At 36.0% G+C, this 19010-nt stretch overlaps 1 protein-coding gene across 3 annotated transcripts in view; it reads right to left on the bottom strand.

Annotated features, from left to right (window-relative positions):
* Window positions 1–3571: 3571 nt before the first annotated feature.
* GPR155 (G protein-coupled receptor 155) overlaps window positions 3572–19010 on the bottom strand; it is a 28267-nt gene continuing 12828 nt past the window's right edge. For 2 of the 3 annotated variants that reach the window (XM_069861089.1, XM_069861090.1), the window contains 13 exons: window positions 18146–18311; window positions 16896–17051; window positions 15942–16025; window positions 14523–14643; window positions 13134–13218; window positions 12962–13052; window positions 11630–11879; window positions 10870–10971; window positions 9004–9137; window positions 7412–7507; window positions 6924–6988; window positions 6053–6190; window positions 3572–3916 (listed from right to left, as the gene is read on the bottom strand). In XM_069861089.1, coding sequence (XP_069717190.1) covers window positions 3694–3916; window positions 6053–6190; window positions 6924–6988; window positions 7412–7507; window positions 9004–9137; window positions 10870–10971; window positions 11630–11879; window positions 12962–13052; window positions 13134–13218; window positions 14523–14643; window positions 15942–16025; window positions 16896–17051; window positions 18146–18311 — 1711 coding nt within the window. In that variant the 3' untranslated portion in view covers window positions 3572–3693. Of the gene's footprint in view, window positions 3970–6052; window positions 6191–6923; window positions 6989–7411; window positions 7508–9003; window positions 9138–10869; window positions 10972–11629; window positions 11880–12961; window positions 13053–13133; window positions 13219–14522; window positions 14644–15941; window positions 16026–16895; window positions 17052–18145; window positions 18312–19010 lie in introns of all 3 variants that reach the window. The other variant, XM_069861091.1, reaches the window with a different exon arrangement.

The raw sequence follows: 19010 nt of genomic DNA, 5'->3' as shown, positions 1-19010 counted from the left end.
CCTGTTTTTCTCCTGGGTGTCTATACCTGACAATTGTGTGTATCTTTATCCTCTTTTGGATCATCAGCTGTTTCACACTACGTCTTTGATAATGTCAAAAAATCAAAAAATGCCAGGTGAAACTGGAAATACCTGGAAACCAAGGTATGAGTCAAGCTTACAGGTACCATAGCAAAACAGAGTTTCATGCTACGATGCAAATGCAGTGAAGTTACCCAGGAATGAAAGTGAAGGTGGTGGAACAGTCTTTTAAGTGAACTTCTTGGCCACTTAAACCTAGGATGGCAATTAACCAGGTTAAGTATATCAGTCTGGTTGTCAAATAGGTAAATACAGTCTGACTGTTCCTCTAGTTTGTGTGCTGTTTTTTATATACTGGTCTACAGGACCCAAAAAGCAATGTGATATCTGGAGATGGATCAAGTGATAGGTGACAGAGTGCAGGATATTTTTGTACATTTTTATCCTGGGATTTAATCTTCCTAGAACATACGTGAAAACAGAGATGAGATCAGGAGGAATAAATAACCCTCCCTCTGGCAACCATATGTTTAAAAAAAAACCAAAACAAAACCAAAAACAAAAAAAAACCCCCTCAAAAAAACAGAAAAAAACCCAGAATGTCCTGTAGAGGGCAATCTGCACCTATTTCATCCCGGAACGTATCTTGCAGCTCCCTTTAAAAGGTCTAGAGCATTATGAAGGATTATTATTAAAAAAATGTACTAAAATTGCTACCCAGAAAACCAGAAGTTTGATATCCACCCCTGTCCATCAAGATTAGTAAGAGAAAAAAAGTTCCAGCACGTGTCACAGGAGACTCCCCTGAACTTAACTCATTTAGTGGATGTTTTCATTATAACTTCCAAGTTAACAGATTTATCCCAAACTAGTCCACCTTCAAAATAAAAGAACAACTTGTACCATTGACCATATCTTTAAAGCAAAGCTATTTCTAACCACCAAAATTCAGTAGATCAAGTATTGACATACATCAAATGGTCAACTATTGTAAAACTGGCCAGTGCTGTTCGGTGTAAGCAAACATTTATCAGATAAAAGTTATTTAACTTTCTAAAGCTATCCAAAGTCTATTCTTAGCTTCCAGAAGTACACAGTGATTTAGAAATAGATTATAATATCCTGTATTTCACTCATAGTTCCCATAGTCTATTTTTTAACTATCATAGACTCTCATTGGACTAATGGGTACGAATAATGAATATCAGAGGACTGTAAAACTGATCTAAGCTCAACTTATTGAGCTTTGAAGAATTTTTTTTTAAGTTGTATTTGGTAAGTAGATGATAAAGCCAAATGTTCCTAAAGATCTGTTTAGGCTCTTAGACAAAAACTGGTATTGTGTGAACACCGAAAACAAACCCTCTTCCTACTTAAAGAGCATCAAGGGTGGACTTGGGAAATACCATGTTTGAAACTCAAAAGCCACTTTAACAAATCTCTCAGAAAAACATGTTTTTCATGAATCTTAACAGGCACACATAACCCTCCCACACCTCAAATCACAAAGTTCAGAACTCTGAAATCAAGTAACAGATTTATTGACACGTTACAGTACTTAAAAGCCAGGCATACTCACGGCTTCTGCTCTTAAGTCACATACATTTAATTATTCCAAAATATTTGATGTAGCAGTCTTCAGCAGCTGCAATGGAAATAGACTATTTTTTCTTTTGTGGCCACAGCCTGATATAAATGTCAATTATTTTGTTGCTGGAAAACATTAAAATATATCAGTTTGTATAGCATACACATTCAGCAGGATGTGGTTATGTTTCTGTGCACACTGCAGATGTGCAATAAGACTGACAGTAAAAGGAATTATTTTTTTCCGATATGAGTCTCATATGGAGTTATAGCTACCACAAAACAACTGTTTTTTAACAGCAGCTTATGATGCTAAAATCCCTTCTAGTTCTCAATACAAAGTAGATGCATGAGTAGCTTTAACAAAAACAAGTACTAAAAAAAAGGAAAAAAGAAGGGAAAGACTTATTAAAAAAAGGACAAGAAAAGTTACTGATATACTTGAACAAATAATGTTTTTTAATATTTAGGTTCCTTCCCCATACCATGTAATTTTTTTTTATACAGACAGAAATGCTGTTCTTGCAGATTTCAAAGGGAAGCATAATGGCTATTGGATACTATAGTTTGTCGTTAACATTTTCAAAATACTGTAGCAGACACAGATTCTCATATTCTGCCTTCAGGAATTGGAATGCCACTGTAGTAACTACTTAAAAACTGTAAGGGAATACCTGAGACTTATAAGAAACCTATGTCAGGCAACTAATACTGAAATTTTAGTGTCTTTAGTTTACTCTAAACCCTAACTTGGAAGTTCAGTTAGATTCTTTATATGACAAATTTAAAAGCCATTGCACTTTATTTAAAAGGTTTTATAATATGATAAAATTCTTTCAACTTGATTTGCACAGGTATCCAAGGCTTCCATAACATCTTTATTTGAGACTGGCACATCTGAATTAAACTGGAAAGGCTAATTGTGGAAGGTAAAAACCTGCTCTTGAGAAAAATGTTACTACCACCTTAAGGCAAAACTTCAGAACCTATTGTTCATAGAATGGTTTGGGTTGGAAGGGACCTTAAAATCCAGTTTCAATCCCTCTGCCATGGGCAGGGACATCCCACCAGACCAGGCTGCCCAAGGCCCCATCCAACCTGCCCTATAACACTTCCAGGGAGAGAACATCCACAGCTTGCCTGGGCAACCCCTGCCAGTGCTTCATCACCCTCATCACGAAGAATTTCTGCCTAATGTCTAACCTAAATCATCCCTCTTCCAGTTTAAAGCCATTTCCCCTTGTCCTTATAAAAAGTCCCTCCCCAGCTTTCTTGTAGCCCCCTTCAGGTACTGGAAGAGCGCTATAAAGTCTCCCCTGAGCCTTCTTTTCTCCAGGTTGAACGTTATATCATTTCCTCATGTGAGGGAGCGGTGGGTATTTTTATATGGTTTCAAGATTTAAGTTTGTACAAAATCATCAGTATTTCCTCAGCTTTAATCCTCCAAAATAGATACCATCTTCACAACAATTCTGTTTTTATAAATGGAGGATTTTATCTTTAAGGGAGAAACAAACCACCTGATCTGAGGTGTAAACAGCTAGAAAAGGTTCCTGTGTTGGACAACAGTAAGTAGTAAAAGCAGAGCACGATAGAAGAAATCCTAATCCTATGAAGTCAGGGGGAAGCCTGCCTGTAAAAAAGAATCAGTATTTCATCACACTAAAATATGGCAAACATATAGCAGCATGAAAAATACCTCTCAGTTATGTTTTTTTTCCATTGTGGCACCAGTCACTAAAGCTGCTGCTACAATGCCTCTGTAATGCCACAGTGACATGTATCAATTTACTATTTGTTTTGCTCAAGACGGAAAAAATGCTCTAAATCCAGAGCATCTTGTTTTTAGTTGCATTCTGGTTGGAATGCTCACTAAGTATCGCTTGCTACCATTTCCATCAGAATAGACACAAGTAGAACCATATTTCTTAACTTTAACTTAATTTCTTAACTTTTTCTTAACAAGAGAGAATAACACAATCCTCCAAGGGCCCTGAGAAAGAAATACTTCCAGTTTCATCAGTGAAGGCGGAGGAGATGGTCACATTCCCCCCTGCCTGCCTGCTCTCTGCCTGCATGCTCAGGTCAATGGTTCTCAACTGCAACTGATCTCTTGGGAATAAAGCGGTAATACAAATATTCATCCCGAAATTCAAATTCATTTGTAATATGCTGGACGATGCCTCCTTTCATCAGTCTGTCTCCATACATCACAGCTTCACCACGGTCAGAAGCAAGGCCAACTTGCATGAGCCAGTTCACCAGGTCGCAGCCAAAGAAGATGCCAGTGGAGATCTTTGCACCACACCTGTATGTCAAAGGAATGATTCACCCACATGTTCTGTAAATCTGGTATCACCACTGCACGATGGGGAAAGGCAAGGAAAAATAGCAGGAAACAAGGAAAGACATCATAATAGTTAAGAGCATGTTAGAAGAGAATTTGCAAGTTTTGTGTATTAGGGACATGCCAATGTTCATTACCATTTCCTACAGACACTTCAAAGAAAAGCAAAAGGTTCCTACAAGGTTATTTCAGGCTTGCACAAATAAGCTGCAGTGAACACAAGTAGCAATTTCCTAAAAGCACACAATAGAATTCTATTTCTTGGATACTTACTTTCCATGTGCTCATTAACAGGATTATTTTGGCAACAAAATATCTGATTTGAGAGCAGCATGCTGCAGCAACTGGAACTCACTCTGCATTTTAACTTCACACTATAATTTCACTACAGCTTTAAATAAACACTGAGTGCTTACATGTGTTGTAAACGAAAAAACATTTAACTTGCATATACGGTTAAATATTTACCACATAGACAATACTAAGAATAAACAAAACCTCTACAGCAAGACTGAACTAATTTTCTTCTATGTATTTGAGACAATGCCACTAGCACCTACCTAGATGCGGCAAAAATATCATTCAGAAATTTACCTGCAGCAGTTAATGTTTCTGGTTATCTAAGAACTGCTCTATACAACCCACATGCAGGGTTTCTGAAGACGGTTAACAGCAAAACCTAAAAATCTTTCTCTATTTATTTAAGTTAAAAGCAGCAGTAACACAGAGCAAGCGTTACCATCTATTAGCAGCGAAGCAAAAACTAAAATAAATAGAAATCCAGGATTACAAGGTCTCAGTTACAGTATGTTTAAATCAAAGAGGACAGGATCAAGTTAGATAAAAAATTAAAATGAGAAGATAAATGCTTTCTTCTAACACAGATGGAGAAAGAAGAAACTAGTTCCATACACACATAATATTAAAACAAGGAAGCAATAAATGCCAGTTTTTGATGTATTCTCAGGTGATGTATGATTAAAAAAAACCACACAAAATCCAACCAAATGAATAGCCTAAAGCAAAAAAAACCCACAATAGCAGCATAGGCACATGAAGCACACCTCTCTCCTATTTCAAAACAAACATTTTCTGATAACATCTTTTCAGTCTGGCACAAAAGAAGCAAGTCCTCAAGCTGTGGTAGTGCAGTAGTTCATTATTCCTAAATGCATAACTTTCTCTCTTATGGAACATCAGTGATTTCTTAGAAGACTGATGCTGTCAAAAACCAGTTTGAGAATGTTGTTTTGGACTATCTAACCACTAACATATCACCCCATCCTGTCAACCTAGTCCTACTTAAAAGCTCACATAATAAGAAAAGTAGTCCTGTCCTATTAGAAAAACTTTTCATGTGTCCATTTCATACAGTAAATATTTAAATAAAGGCAGAGCTTTTTTCTCGTTCCCGCTGCTTCAGTATGCATTTCTCATTCACCTACAAATACCTGAATGCACGATCCTTGATTCGTGTGTCATAATTTGCACCTGAAAGATTTGCCGATTTCACAAATTGAGGATTAGGCCTCATGACAGAAACGAGGAAAAGAAATTCTATGAACTCAGAAGGCATAAAGGTCCTAAAATATAACTATAATCTCACATATTGAGTAGCCTCTGAGTACATACTTATATCAGTGGCAATAGTTTCACCTCCTGTAAGAGCTATTTATTAGTAAATATACAGTCACATAAAGATTGACACCTTCTTAATCAAATGAAAACAAATGAAGTCTCAAATTTGACAGAACATGTAGACGCATGTACTCTACTATAAACATTATCATATACATTTCTTCAGAAAGATTTTCTGTCCTGAACTCCAGCTAAATGCACAAACTAGGGCTATGCCTTAATGATATACAACTTTTTATACTTTCTATGGAACCTAGATGGATAACATAATAACTTGAACCTCAATGTTTCAACTTGAGAGTAGAAACATTCCCTGTTACTGCTAAATTCTTAATCCTCACCTTAATGTTTGAGTAAATATGCTGCGACAGGAATTGCCCACAGACAGATTAAACTGCATTTCATTATTTCCAAATCGTGACCTTTGTAACAAGTTGTTTGTGCTGGGAGGAACCTTACCTTCTGCCTCTCACAATGCTTTTGACACAGTGATCTCTATGATAACGAATGAACTGTTGACAGGTCATCCTTATTTCCTCAGGTACAGTGGAATCCGTATGCCCTGCTGCTTCTCTTCCTCCCCAGAGAAATTCAAGTCTTTAAAAAAAAAAAGGAAGAAAGGAAGAAAGAAAAGGACAACAGAAAATAAATTAAAACCAGCAATTCAACCAGAGGCATTTTTAAGGAAACTGCAGATAATGGAGCAGATCTCATAGGAAGTTTATCATAACTATTTTACTGGTTTTGTGCCCAATAATTTATATACAACCTTCCTAATAAACTTGTACAGTCTTTGAACAGGGAGGCTTTGTCCTAGGCTCAGGCAGAAGAAAACAGGGTCATTTGGAGTCACCTTTAGCTGCTACATTCACACTGCAGCCAGCTAGCTCTAAGTTAAAGATGGCTTTCCACAACTGACGCCTCCACAGTGAGGTACCAATGGAAGTGTCCATCCACACAAAGCACTTGCATGAGGTTACGAATACAGGACTTTAAAACAATGATGACAGAATCTGGTTCAGCATTCACATCTAAGTTTTAATTTATCAGCTGAAATTATTTCTAAAGATCCATCACCTCATGGATCCAATCACATACTTTGCCATTATTTGCCGAAGATTTTGTCTATAGGGAGCCTGTGGGATTTTTGTCTTTGGGAATGTCATTAGGATATCAGTAAAAACCTGTGCACGGTGAACTGCAATTAACAAACCTGGAAGATTGAACAAACAGGAAATGGAATGCAATGGCACTGAACACTCAATATGCTTTAAAAATTATTGTCTTTAATAACTAAGTTTATAAGTGTAAGAGTAAAGATTCTATTTACCTTCGCTTGAATGGTAGAATGATTAAATGCTTATCTAGGCCAAAAATACCAAAGGAAATGAAGCCCTGCAGGAAAAAAAATTAGGAAAACCAACATTAAGCAAAAACTTTGGTTTCTAAAGAACAGAAATAAAATACTAGAAGCTCAATGCCAAGACACACATAAGTATCCCTCTTCTCTAGATATCTAGATAGTGACATCAGTGAAGCTTTCTGGTAGAAACAAGGCTAAAATCCTACTCAGTTTCCATAGGCATTAGGCACTCAGTTGTCATTTTTACCCTAAAAAGTGTTTATGCACATAAAAGACATGCATTATTGTAAGAAAGCTACCAAGGCAAAAGAAAGATATTGAGGAAAAAAGGCAAAACAACATCGGGAGCTGGTGACTTAAGCATTGTTTGAGGACTTTGACTCAGTGTGCTTGTAACAGCATGTGCTGCAACACCCACTAACAAAGTGATTTTCAGAACAAACATTGATACATACCTGACCAAAATTAAACACAGCACAGAAGAACTGCAGTTCCACATACAGCCTTCCAGGCTCCTGGTTGAACAGCCACCACAAGCAACTGGAAAGATTCTGTTAAGGAAAAATACCAACACAACATAACCCACAAAAATATCAAAAGCACTTTCTTACTCTTCACATGCTAACAGATGCTTGCACAAGTTTCACCGTCCTTATTTAACAAATTATTCAGATAAAGACAAATAAAGGGAATAAACACCTTAACTATCATTTTAGTTAAGCTCAATTGCTAAGGCTGGGGAAAGCTTGTTTGTTTTCAAACAAAATAACAAAAAATATAGCAGTGTAGAGGTCCTGCCCCTTTACATGTTTACATAGGGAGCTTGCCTTAAGCATACTTACGTATTCAATCTAACACAGCCAATATTAGCCCAGACAGATTTGCAGTATTTGTTTTTAGGCCTGTTTAGCTGAGACCAGTGCTTTCTACGCATTTTCTGCATAGTTAAGATTGCGTTAAGCTGAAGCACATACCACTTCAGGTATTTTACATGCCTGACAGAAGGAAAAAAACCTCTGAAGTTAATCTCTTCGGGTGTGAAAGCTAATTTTTTAACATAACTGGTCTCGTTTCATAGTATCTATGTAATCATTCAGATACAACTAAAATAGAGGCTAATGTCTGGGATACCTCTTAAACACAGAAGATGTAAAAAATACATTATAATGGAATATTTAATATAGGAAATTTGAGGGAAGAAAGTCTTCCATTTTGTAATATCATAGGACCTGAAAAGCAACAGCAGTAACCAATACACTACACAGCTGCGCCGCAGTGTCATTCTTTGTAGTATTACACATTTGTGCCACAGTATTTTCCATTCCAAATAAAATTACTTCCTGCCTGTCATCCACAAGAAGCTCAACTTAAGGCATTACATTCAAACTGACAGTTGTTTCTTATCTCTGTCACAGTTAAAAATTTAAATTATATCGCTAATGCATTACATTTTGGTATTTCACACTTTTACACAGGAGCAGCCACTTCACAGCTTGGATCTAACCAGTGATGATGCTTGGCAATACCAACTTAGCTATGTTGCCTCCAAACCACCACTAAGAGGAATAAAACTGGACTTTCTCATTTCAAATAATCTTACATTATTCTTCATAACTAAAGTACCCCAAAGAAATCCAAGTTCCAAATATGATTAGATGGAAATAATTTCCATACAGTCTCCATCAGAGGTAGAATTCACTTTCTATTTTTTTGGTTATTGTCTCAGGAATAAGATTATCTCTTGAGAAAAATGGGAAGAGGTGCAGTAGTGACAAATTAATTACCAAATGATAGAATTCCTTTTTTCTTTTTTTTTTCCCTTTAGGGTTCTTAAGTGTGGCTTGCTCGCAAAGCATCATCAGTCTTAACTTGCCCTTAGTTTATGCTGCAGCACTGAAAAAATAATTTAATGACATTCCTCTTCCAAGGACTCATTTAATGAATTGTTACATGAGGAACTGGAAGTTTTTCTAGATTGTCTACATAGCTTTCCTAAAAATCATTCCACCTCAATGACTTAAGCAATACAGGGAGAAAAAATACTTACAGCAAACAGGCCAACAATAAGAAGTAAGCACAGCAGCACATGTCTGGCCAGCTGTTTGTCTCCTGTCTGTAGAAGCTGCTCTTCCTGAGCCAATACACAGGTTTGAGCGCTGCAATGACTCACACACTGATCAGCTGAAAAACAAACCAGAAGTTTTCATCAGGTTTCTAACTTACGAACTCCACAAGCAAAGCTCATTAATATAACTTGCTGGGTTAAATTATCTTATAAGTACCTGTACTGAAGTCACATACACAAAATATAATATTGGCTCTGACAATAACTCAATCAGACATCTACTTTCAAACGAAACAGTAATTTACAAGTGCTTCTAAAATGAAGAAACTTTTTTGCAGCAAAATTCTTCTTTCAAAGGTTTAGCCACAACTTGTGGTTAACATTTAAAAAATACTGCTAGAAATAATGAAAAAATAGTGTTTTCTCAGAACAGTTTTTAAACTTGGAATAAATTTCTGGAATAAATGTTACAAACATCTAATAACATCAGCTCTAATGTTTTTACTCTGAATCTTAGCATTGTTGAGCTCTAGATCAGACAATTAACTGTATTTATTTCAGTTCTATGACTGTATTTTTAAGATGGTATATCAGAACACTGTCATAATTCTATCAGTCAAAAGAAGCCAAATACACAAAGAACAGATGCTTCTTTTCCAGTTACAGAGTCCTAAGGAATTCTGAGTATCTTCCTCTAGATGGCAGTGAAAAACTTCCTGGCAAGGGCATACCTAAGTGATCGCACCAGAGACCCGTCATAGCTGTTAAATGGGATAGCAGAAGGATTAGTCATTATTGAGGCCTAAGTTACACAAGTGTATCTATTACTATCTGTTTTACTGATTTATAGTTTAAAAGTGCTCCCTCAGTAGGCTGATAAAATTTCCTCTCAATTATAAGACATTTTCTACCTTATCTTTTAGGATAAGAAAATTAAACTGGCCTTCCTCCACCATTGGAAAATATTCTTACGATGCTTGCTTGAATTCCTTAATAGATAAAATAGTTGGCAATAGATGGAAAGCTAGCATTTTATAAAAGGACACATAACTAAGTGTCTTGCAGCATGAAATATTTAGATTTGTAGAAAGTTATGCTGCATGCAAACAAAGCCTAAGGATATAAACTTCATTGTTAAGCATACAAAACAAACAAGAAAATATGAAAAAAGTTGCCCTACAGCTAGCTTTGATTACTGACAGTGACATACAATGAGAATGGACTAAGCATGCACTTCTCTGTCAGCTGATGAACAGTCACTTTCACCTATTTTTTTCTATTTCAGTGACTCCCACGGCCCCCTTAGTCAATTTTCTCCATCTCCCCTAGACACAGATAATACAGCAGCATGGACATTTGATCTAATCTGTAGTAAGCACTTGCTCCTCTAGGTCTGAAGTTTCTTATTCGAAACTGGTGCGTAATTACAAAGGCTTCAAAGGTCCTTTTAGAAGACACAAGATTTGAATGTGAAAATGTAAAAAAGTGTGTTTAAGTTGAAAACTTGAGGCAAAGCAGGGTCTTGCATTCAAATTCCTAGTGTCTAAACAAGGCAATGATGGAGAGGTAAAGTCTAAATGCTTAGAAGGATGTGTTAAAGTAGCTTAGTGGTAAAAAAACAACCTAAAATAACTACTAATCTTGAACTCTTTAAGATTATTAATAACTATCAGGCAGAAGAGAACAAGCATCTAACATATTTCCTAATACTTGAATATAATATGAAATATAAGTTAGGCAGGTAGGGTTGAATGAAGAAAAGCCAAAACAGTTTCTTTGCGAGAACAACACAAACAAATGTTGTCGAAGAGTTTGTAGTATTAAAACAAACAGACACTACTGCTTTACCTGTCTCAATTGGAGGAACCTTGCTTTCAACAGCATTTGACACTGCTTTGCTCTCTCTAGCACAGGACAATTCACCATTTGTCCCTTGACAAGAACAGCAACCTATTAAGTGTATACAGCAACAGGATAGTTAGCTTCCTTCACTACCATAATTTATTTTCCAAGTATAAAAATATACTTTATACAGCTTTAACTATTATGCCCAAAAATAACCTAAAAGGAGAAAGCACACTTAGTTTTTCCAATCTGCTGAAAGGGCAAATGGATTATGCTACTAATATATAAAAATATTTAACGTAGCACTATCACCATGAAAGCAAAACAAGTACTTTTAGCGAGAGGGAAAACATAAAGGAAGTGATCTAAAAAGGCTACATAAAACGAAGGAAGATTAGAAAGACATCCAGTAGCAATGCTGCAGGCTCATAATTCATTCTCAGAGATGCTTTAGTGGGTAAACAACCTAAGATGCCTTGTGGACTGCATTTATCACGTCCTTATCAAGATACCACTACTTACCTAAAAACCACACACATGCTTTTTTTTCCTGTCCACATCCCAAACCCTTATAGTGATAAACATCAAACTTTCCTTAGAAACATAAACCTAAATATTGGGGCAGTTACACTTAGATTTTCTTCTGTTCTATCGTAAGAATGGAAGGTATAAACAAATAACCTTCCTAGGTCAGAATCAAATTTGAAACGATATTTTATTGTATTCTGAGCTACTTATTCTTTCATAAATCTACTTTCCCTACCTCTTTCTGCTGACGGCTGTGCAACAGATCTTTGAGGAGGCTGTGCAGAAGGTTCTGCAGAAGGCTGAGGTGTGGTGGCTGAAACTCGATTCCCCTCACTCCCTTCCCCTTCAACCACCTCCACTTGGCTACGTGGTGAATATGGGTTTAATACCTCATACCTTGATTCTTGCCTATTCCTATTCATGCACATAAGTGAGATACCCGACATCAATATACTGATGAACAGGATCACTGCTGTGGTAATGATCTGTTAAGAGAGCAAAGAAGACACACTTAAATATAAAATAAAGGAAAATAATTTCATATTCGTCTTTCTAACTTCTGCACTTCCCTAAATATACTAACAAATGCATCTGATTAAGAGAACTTTCTGTATTTACTGCTCCTGCACCTTGTGGCATTGAAAGAGCAACCAGTACACCCAACTAATTTCCCAAGTAACTTAGCTCTATCTTTTTTTTTTTTTTTTTAACACGGGTACCCCTATTTCCCATGCAATTCAGAAATATCCCCTCATCATCATCATCATCCTTCCCCTCAGAATCATTACTGGTCCAGTTTAAGTTCTGTTCAGATACCTATTAACTCCAAAGAGAAATGTGTTCTTGTCACCCTCTGGCACTGCTCTGATTTCCATGTTTTCTCCAATGGGCAGCATCCCATTAATCAACCTTTTCTTCTAATCATCTGTTACTGATACCTATAGTTCACTGTGAGGCTATTCTAGTACTTGTGGAAGTGCCACATGAATAATGAGAGACTCACAGGCTCTCTATTCATAACAAAGACAGAGGGAAAACATGACAAATACCTATGCTAGTGCACCTCACATCCTCTGATACATTGGTGAAAACTGACGTTCATGGACTCTTTAGTCCATGATTGTGCAGAGAAATCTCCCAGAGCGCAAGCAGTTACTGCTACACATGTAATGAAGATCTTATCTACTACAGACCAAAAGCCATTAATTAGCTATTTGATGGTAATAATTTTAGATAATTATCAAGTGAGATTACAAATTAGTCACCAGGAAAAGGGCTCTGCAATTCATTACCACTCCTAAGATTTTTCTTTGGAAATCCTACTCCCTCTTTTTCTTAGTCACAGCTGCCTAACCTTGAAGGTTCTTGTCCAGACAAGTTTTCCTAATGGCACATTACAGAAATACATTTTTTTATCTATCTATAAGCATTTTACAATGATACTTGTATTATGGTAGCCTGTACTTTGACTGAAAGCCACATACATAAGAAGCAGAGAACGTAATTTCTCAACAATATATTGGACATGGCAGAAGTCTGAAGTGAAGAGAGCAGAACACGTTCATACCTGATGTTTTCCATAGAAAAAGGCAGAGTCAATAATAATGCCATTACGTTCACCAGCAATTAGTAAGATTCCCACCAGAAGTGTTGGGATTCTGAAAGAGCAGAACGCAAACAAAGTAACATATCTAGCATGTTCCCACTAATTCTACAGAGAAACATTTGAACTAACTTACCCCCATCCAGCTATGATAATAAATCCAATGGGAATCTTAACTGTTTCTCTTTTCCTTGATAGAAATAAAGAGAAAGACAAAAAACCTAGAAAAAACACAATGCTTTGTTTAGTATTAAAAAAGAGAACTAATAAATACAGTCTAGAAACTCTATGATGTAACCTGCTCAATAACCAAGACACTCTTCTCAGACCTTCAAATAGTCCAGAATTGTTTTTCTAGTTGTGTTCTGAGAAAGTAAAATAGAAACACCTATTACCTTTAAAAAAAAAAATCATATTAATAATGAAGCATTGAAGAAATTCCAGGACATTTTCTATTAAACATTCACTTCTAAATGCTTAGAAAGGTTCACAAGCATATAAAAAGTGTCATAAGAGCATTTAAGACACAAGAACTAATTTCTTGAGGTATCAATAGCCGTTGTTCTAGACTGAGAATCTTAAGTCACCAACAAATAATGTCGTGTTCTATTATAACATTTCTTTAAAACCAGACCAGTCCTTTATAAAGCAAATGATAAATTTGACAAAAAAAAAGTTTTACATTTTTACATGTCTAACTATGTGTGGAAGTATCTTCTGGAACTGTCTGTTCTATTCAAAACTCAGCAGCTCAGGAACATTCCGCATATCAAAGCAAAGTTAGTATCTATGTTAGGCTATACTAATCATGAGTTACCTGTTTCAGGTAATACAACTTACTCCACAAAACCACCATAGGAATTAAACTCTTAGACTTCAGGACTCAGGGACAGCGTACAAAGTCTCCTGAATACCCAAAGTCTCTTTGTTTATCATACATGTAAGGTTTTGCAAGCTTCTTGATGCATCTTTCAATTCTGCCTATTTCAAGTAATACCTTCATTAATCATCTACGCTTGCAGAACATATACACTGTTTTTAGAAATTACAATTGCCAGGGGAAAGAAATGTTAAAGCTACTAGGGTATTTCCTACTTTTTTGAGGCACAAAGTTTTTCAATCTACTGAATACGGAATAATTAAACTCTTAATCTCTTAAACTCTGCATTAATTAAAAATCGTCAGTAAGATTTTGACTAGCTGAAAGGTAGCTCACCACATCCTCTCTACTTGTAATTGCTTCTGTGTTGACAGCAGGTTCTTGTCTCTTGTAACAAGCTAGCATGGCTGCTGTATCTTGCAAAGACAAACAAGACCTGCCTAGGTATAAGCTTCCAATAGCAGAAGTAGTGCCTGACACCGAGCCCAGTGTTGCTAGTGCTGCAGCTCAGCACAGCTTACAAGTATGCATATTTGTAGAATTATATACAAGAGAAAGGAACAATTACGCTAAAGGACGTATAAAATTATTTCAGTACATTGATCTTTAATTACAGTATCTAGGTTCTGCCTAGAAAAATCATACCTGTCCACAGGTAAGTGCTATAAAGTGAGCTGTAGAGGAATATAAATACTAGGATCTGCATGGTGATGTCCTTCTCTTTAACAATGAAATTCCATACCACCATTCCAATGCAAGCAATAAACTGGAAAGAAAGGTAAGATGCCATCATTTAAACTGGGAAAGCAGGATGACAAGAAAAACTGAACACAGTGTAATATAGCTACAACAAGCTTTGAACCTCCATCCCCAGATTCACTAGTGTGATTTTACAAATTGGATACTTCTCATAGCAGTATAACAGGGCAGCAGTGAACTCAGTTATGGCACTGACTATGGTACCTTGTTTTCAGGAGGAAGGTTTTTATACAGCAATTATATATTTCAGAAAAATTGGGAGCAAGGCAAGTCAGACAATATATATAATCTTTATATATCTTACAATAAGTAAAGCTTTTGTTAAGTACAAACCATTTATTTGAAATTATTTGTACGTGAAGCTGAGGTCAACAGATGTTTGTTTGGCCAAGAACTATGCAGTTTTTCACCCACTGATACTGCATATATGACAGTTTTAGTACTGACGGAATCTGAAGATAGGCTGAAATACTATGGAAACAGTAACATAGTACTTAAGATTTTTTTAAGATGAAAGCCAACTTCACTGTTACAGACAAGAAGCACCTGCAACTCTTACACACTACTTTTTTTCAAGTGATTAGACCTCAGAGAGTTTACTACATTTCTTCTTTAAGCTGCAGAACACTTCAAAAAGCATTACTAGCACAGATGCATTACAAGCACAAGCTCCTCTCACTGAATTTAACTGCAGTTGTGCAGTTGACTTCAAGGGAAGAAGGGACATGTACTTTATAGTTTTCTCTCAGTTTAAATAACAATTAAAACTAATCCAGAGCTATTTGGCTTTGCCCTTCCCTAGCCACCAGCCATGCATTCCCACACACTCTCCTTGCACCAGCACTGGCACCTGTCTGATCCCTCAGTGATACACTTCAGAGAGCCAAACCAATACGGGGATTACGCTTTCTATTTAGCTCCTTAAGCCAGGTCATCATAGAGTCAAACACACGCTGCTGATGATACTGGAACTGATGACTTCAGATTGGCATAAATTGATAGAGAAGTGTGCTCAACGGTATTAGGTAGTAACTCAAAATGCTAAAAATATATTTCAGAAGTCACTCTCTGTTCTGATTGCTTATAGTCCCTGTTTGAAAATCATATTACCAGCATCAACTATTATTTTCTTCAAGGATGTATTTTAAAGCACAGAAATTGTTTAAGCAAGTCACACATTACATTCTCCTTTCCTCCACAGAGGGTTACAAAGATATGACTGCAGAAATCAAATTTATAAAAACTTTAAAAGTAAGACTTTGAAAAACCAACAACTCACGCAACAGCATTCTTCTCACTACTGACCTGAGCAACAAGTAGATTTGTTGTAATCATATGAGGAAATTGTTTGTATTTCTTACTCAGAAGAACAACAGTAAGAGACCAGATCTGTAACATACAAGAAAAAAATTGAATTTAAAAATGATGATGGTGAAATATTTCTAGGAAGCTCCAAGAGCTTGCCTCTAGTGCACAGAAGCCTGGTTGTTCCTCAGGACATAAATGAGTTGATCACAGAGTATCTTGGCAATGTAGAATTTAAAATTCCCCCTCTTGAATCTCCTCAAACTGATCTGTGACAGCAACAGGCAGTGTTTGCCTGTGGATTCCCTTGGGGCACAGTTTCAAGGCAAACGACTTAAGTAAGAAAACAGCTTAAGAAAACATGAATATTTTGTTTTTTTTGAAAAAAACCAAACAAACCAAACATGTTATCTATAGTGCCTATACAGCCAAACCACAGACACTGGACTTCTGGATTATCAACCTACTTCTTAAAAACTCTGCACCCAGAATTTCTAGGAAATTAATTTGATAAAACTAAATTTAAACTTCCAAGTCAAACATTTTCATTAAAACTCATTAATACTTCATTAAATAAATATTCACTGATGTTATTGGAGCTGAAGTTTGTACAAAGCCTCCCTTAATATGATATTTAAGTGCCTCACATGGCTTGATGCAATTATTCCCCAGTACTATTGTTTCCCCACACACTGTTCTTTAAAAAACAAAACACCCAAACCCCAACCCAAAACAAAAAAATGAAAAAGACAAACTCTTAAGCTCTACTTCACTTAGCAGCTTTTCAGCCCACCCACTGCTAAATCAAGATTTTTAACTCCTTCCTCATCCTTCTGTAACAGGATACGATGAGGAAATGTGAGTCATCCTATCATGGACTTGATTTGCTGCTTACGTATGAACGCTACCCTGACACGACCGCATGATTTTGTGTTTCGCTTCATCAACACTTACCAGAGAAATGAGGCTGACAATACTTATGTCAAAGCTAACATTTTGGAGTGCAGATGCCAGTGGGTTGGGGTCCATAGATGGAATGGTCAACAGCCATGCAGAAACATACATAATAGGTGCAGACACAAAAGTGCTTATCACCATGCCTGAGGTAATCTGCAAAATGAATCAAATAGAAACAAAAACACAGTTAATCAGATCTCAAGCTATAATAAATAATCTGCTTTCAGGAATACAACTACTGCAAAATTATACCTTTGAATTAAACATACAATTTAAGCTTTGAATTAACAAATCACTGAGTTGTTTCTATAAAAATTATTTGGAATTTCAGCCAGAAAGTATCCATTTTATACATATTGTTACACTGAGAATTATAACGAGCTTCTAAAATAGCAGGAATAGAGAGCTCCATACTGCAATCTCTTTCAGAGTTTTTTCCTGGGTGTCAAATATACCAACGACTCTGTGGTCTAGGGGTGAATTTACAATGTGACAATTTACTTTTGGACACAAACACCCACATAATAAATACGAAAACATGTAGTTATACACATATTAATATGCACCAATTCATAAGAAGAAGCCACCTATATTTACATTTAAGTGATTCAGGAAGGTTTTAATGTCACTTCAAGTGGAAGAAATGGAACATATAAAATTTATGTTTTAAGTTGAAAAAATAATTGATACCCTCTACTATAGAAAAAGTAAAGTGTATTTCTATGACAAGATTTAACTGAAGGGCAACACAACATAATCAGTTAAAGTTTAAGTTCTTCTGTAAGTGTTCAGCACTAAGCTAACACTTTTCTTACTGAAGTAATTAAAAACTTCTATTTCTTCCTACAAAAAAAAGTAGCTCAAAGATAAGGTCTTTGGAAAAAAAACAACAAAACACTACACACCCAAACAAAGAAAGCAAAACTAAAAAACAACAAACCCACAACAAAGATACAAGTTCATTACATTTAAAGCTATCCTCATTCATCCTGCTAGAGTCACAAATAAGAAAAGTAGGAAGACTTATTTATGAATGTGTATAATCACAACACTTGCGATAACACAAAAGAATATGTTGCTTATTTAAGAAACTGAAATACTATTTACATTTGAGATCTAGAGAGTACAAGCATATCTAAGGAGTTTATACTACAGAAAATTCATCAAGTCCACTTAATTATTTAAGTATTTCATCAACACTTCAGCTCAAAGTTAGTACACATGTTTGGGAGAAGCTAACTACGTACAATTCCTACTTCCATATTAAATTGACTTGCAAATATTGCGACACCAGGTGCTGCTGGAAAAACTCCATAAAGAAATGCATAGTTTGATAAACTGGTGTGGTTGATTGCGCTGTCGCTTTTGTCCAAGAGTTCCACCATTTCTCTACAGAGAAATGGCATTAAAAGTCTGAAAAGAGAGGGGAAAAAGTAATTATGAAATATTACTCAGGCTATAGCAATAAATGACTCAAAAGGAAATTTAAGACTTGTCTGAACACTATTTATGAAAAGCAAAACACTAACATGACTTTGAATGATTGCCTTTATTGTTACCATAACACTTACCAGCTGCTTCAAAAGTTTGTGTCACAAGTTAAAACAAAAGAATACATATACAAAAAAAAATTGTTAAACTGACAACAAACTCTGGGATATAAGCACATTGTCTGATTGTGCAGACACATTCTTTGTATAAACCTCAGATGCAGAAAGGTAGAATATAACCCTCCCCATTTTTCAACTGTTAAAGTAGTAGTAGCTAGTAGTCAGCAGCTTTGAAACTTAGACCACCTTTCAGCAAGCTGTTTGAAACATAACAAGGGCTCAGGCTTAAGTATCCAATTCTGAAAGTTTTGACCGGTTAAAAAAAACATCCCTCATCAACGTCATTTTGTTTGACTTTACCAGTATTCCAGACCTCACATGTACTCACTACATAAGCCTTATACATGTTAACTGCATCAACCCATAAGAAGAGTAAAGTGGTAACATCAAAAAACATTTTTTCTCACACTCTTACCAAATTTATCACTGAGCTGATTTACAACTAGGTCTTCAAGTTGGCTAGTTATTTGCGCTGATATTCAAATGCACCTTCAAATTTTAC

The sequence above is a fragment of the Phaenicophaeus curvirostris genome, chromosome 7 (genome assembly GCF_032191515.1).
Source record: "Phaenicophaeus curvirostris isolate KB17595 chromosome 7, BPBGC_Pcur_1.0, whole genome shotgun sequence".
Taxonomy (NCBI): Eukaryota; Metazoa; Chordata; class Aves; order Cuculiformes; family Cuculidae; genus Phaenicophaeus; species Phaenicophaeus curvirostris.
The sequence above is the reverse complement of the archived record's forward strand: the minus strand, read 5'-3'. Positions and strand labels throughout refer to the sequence as shown.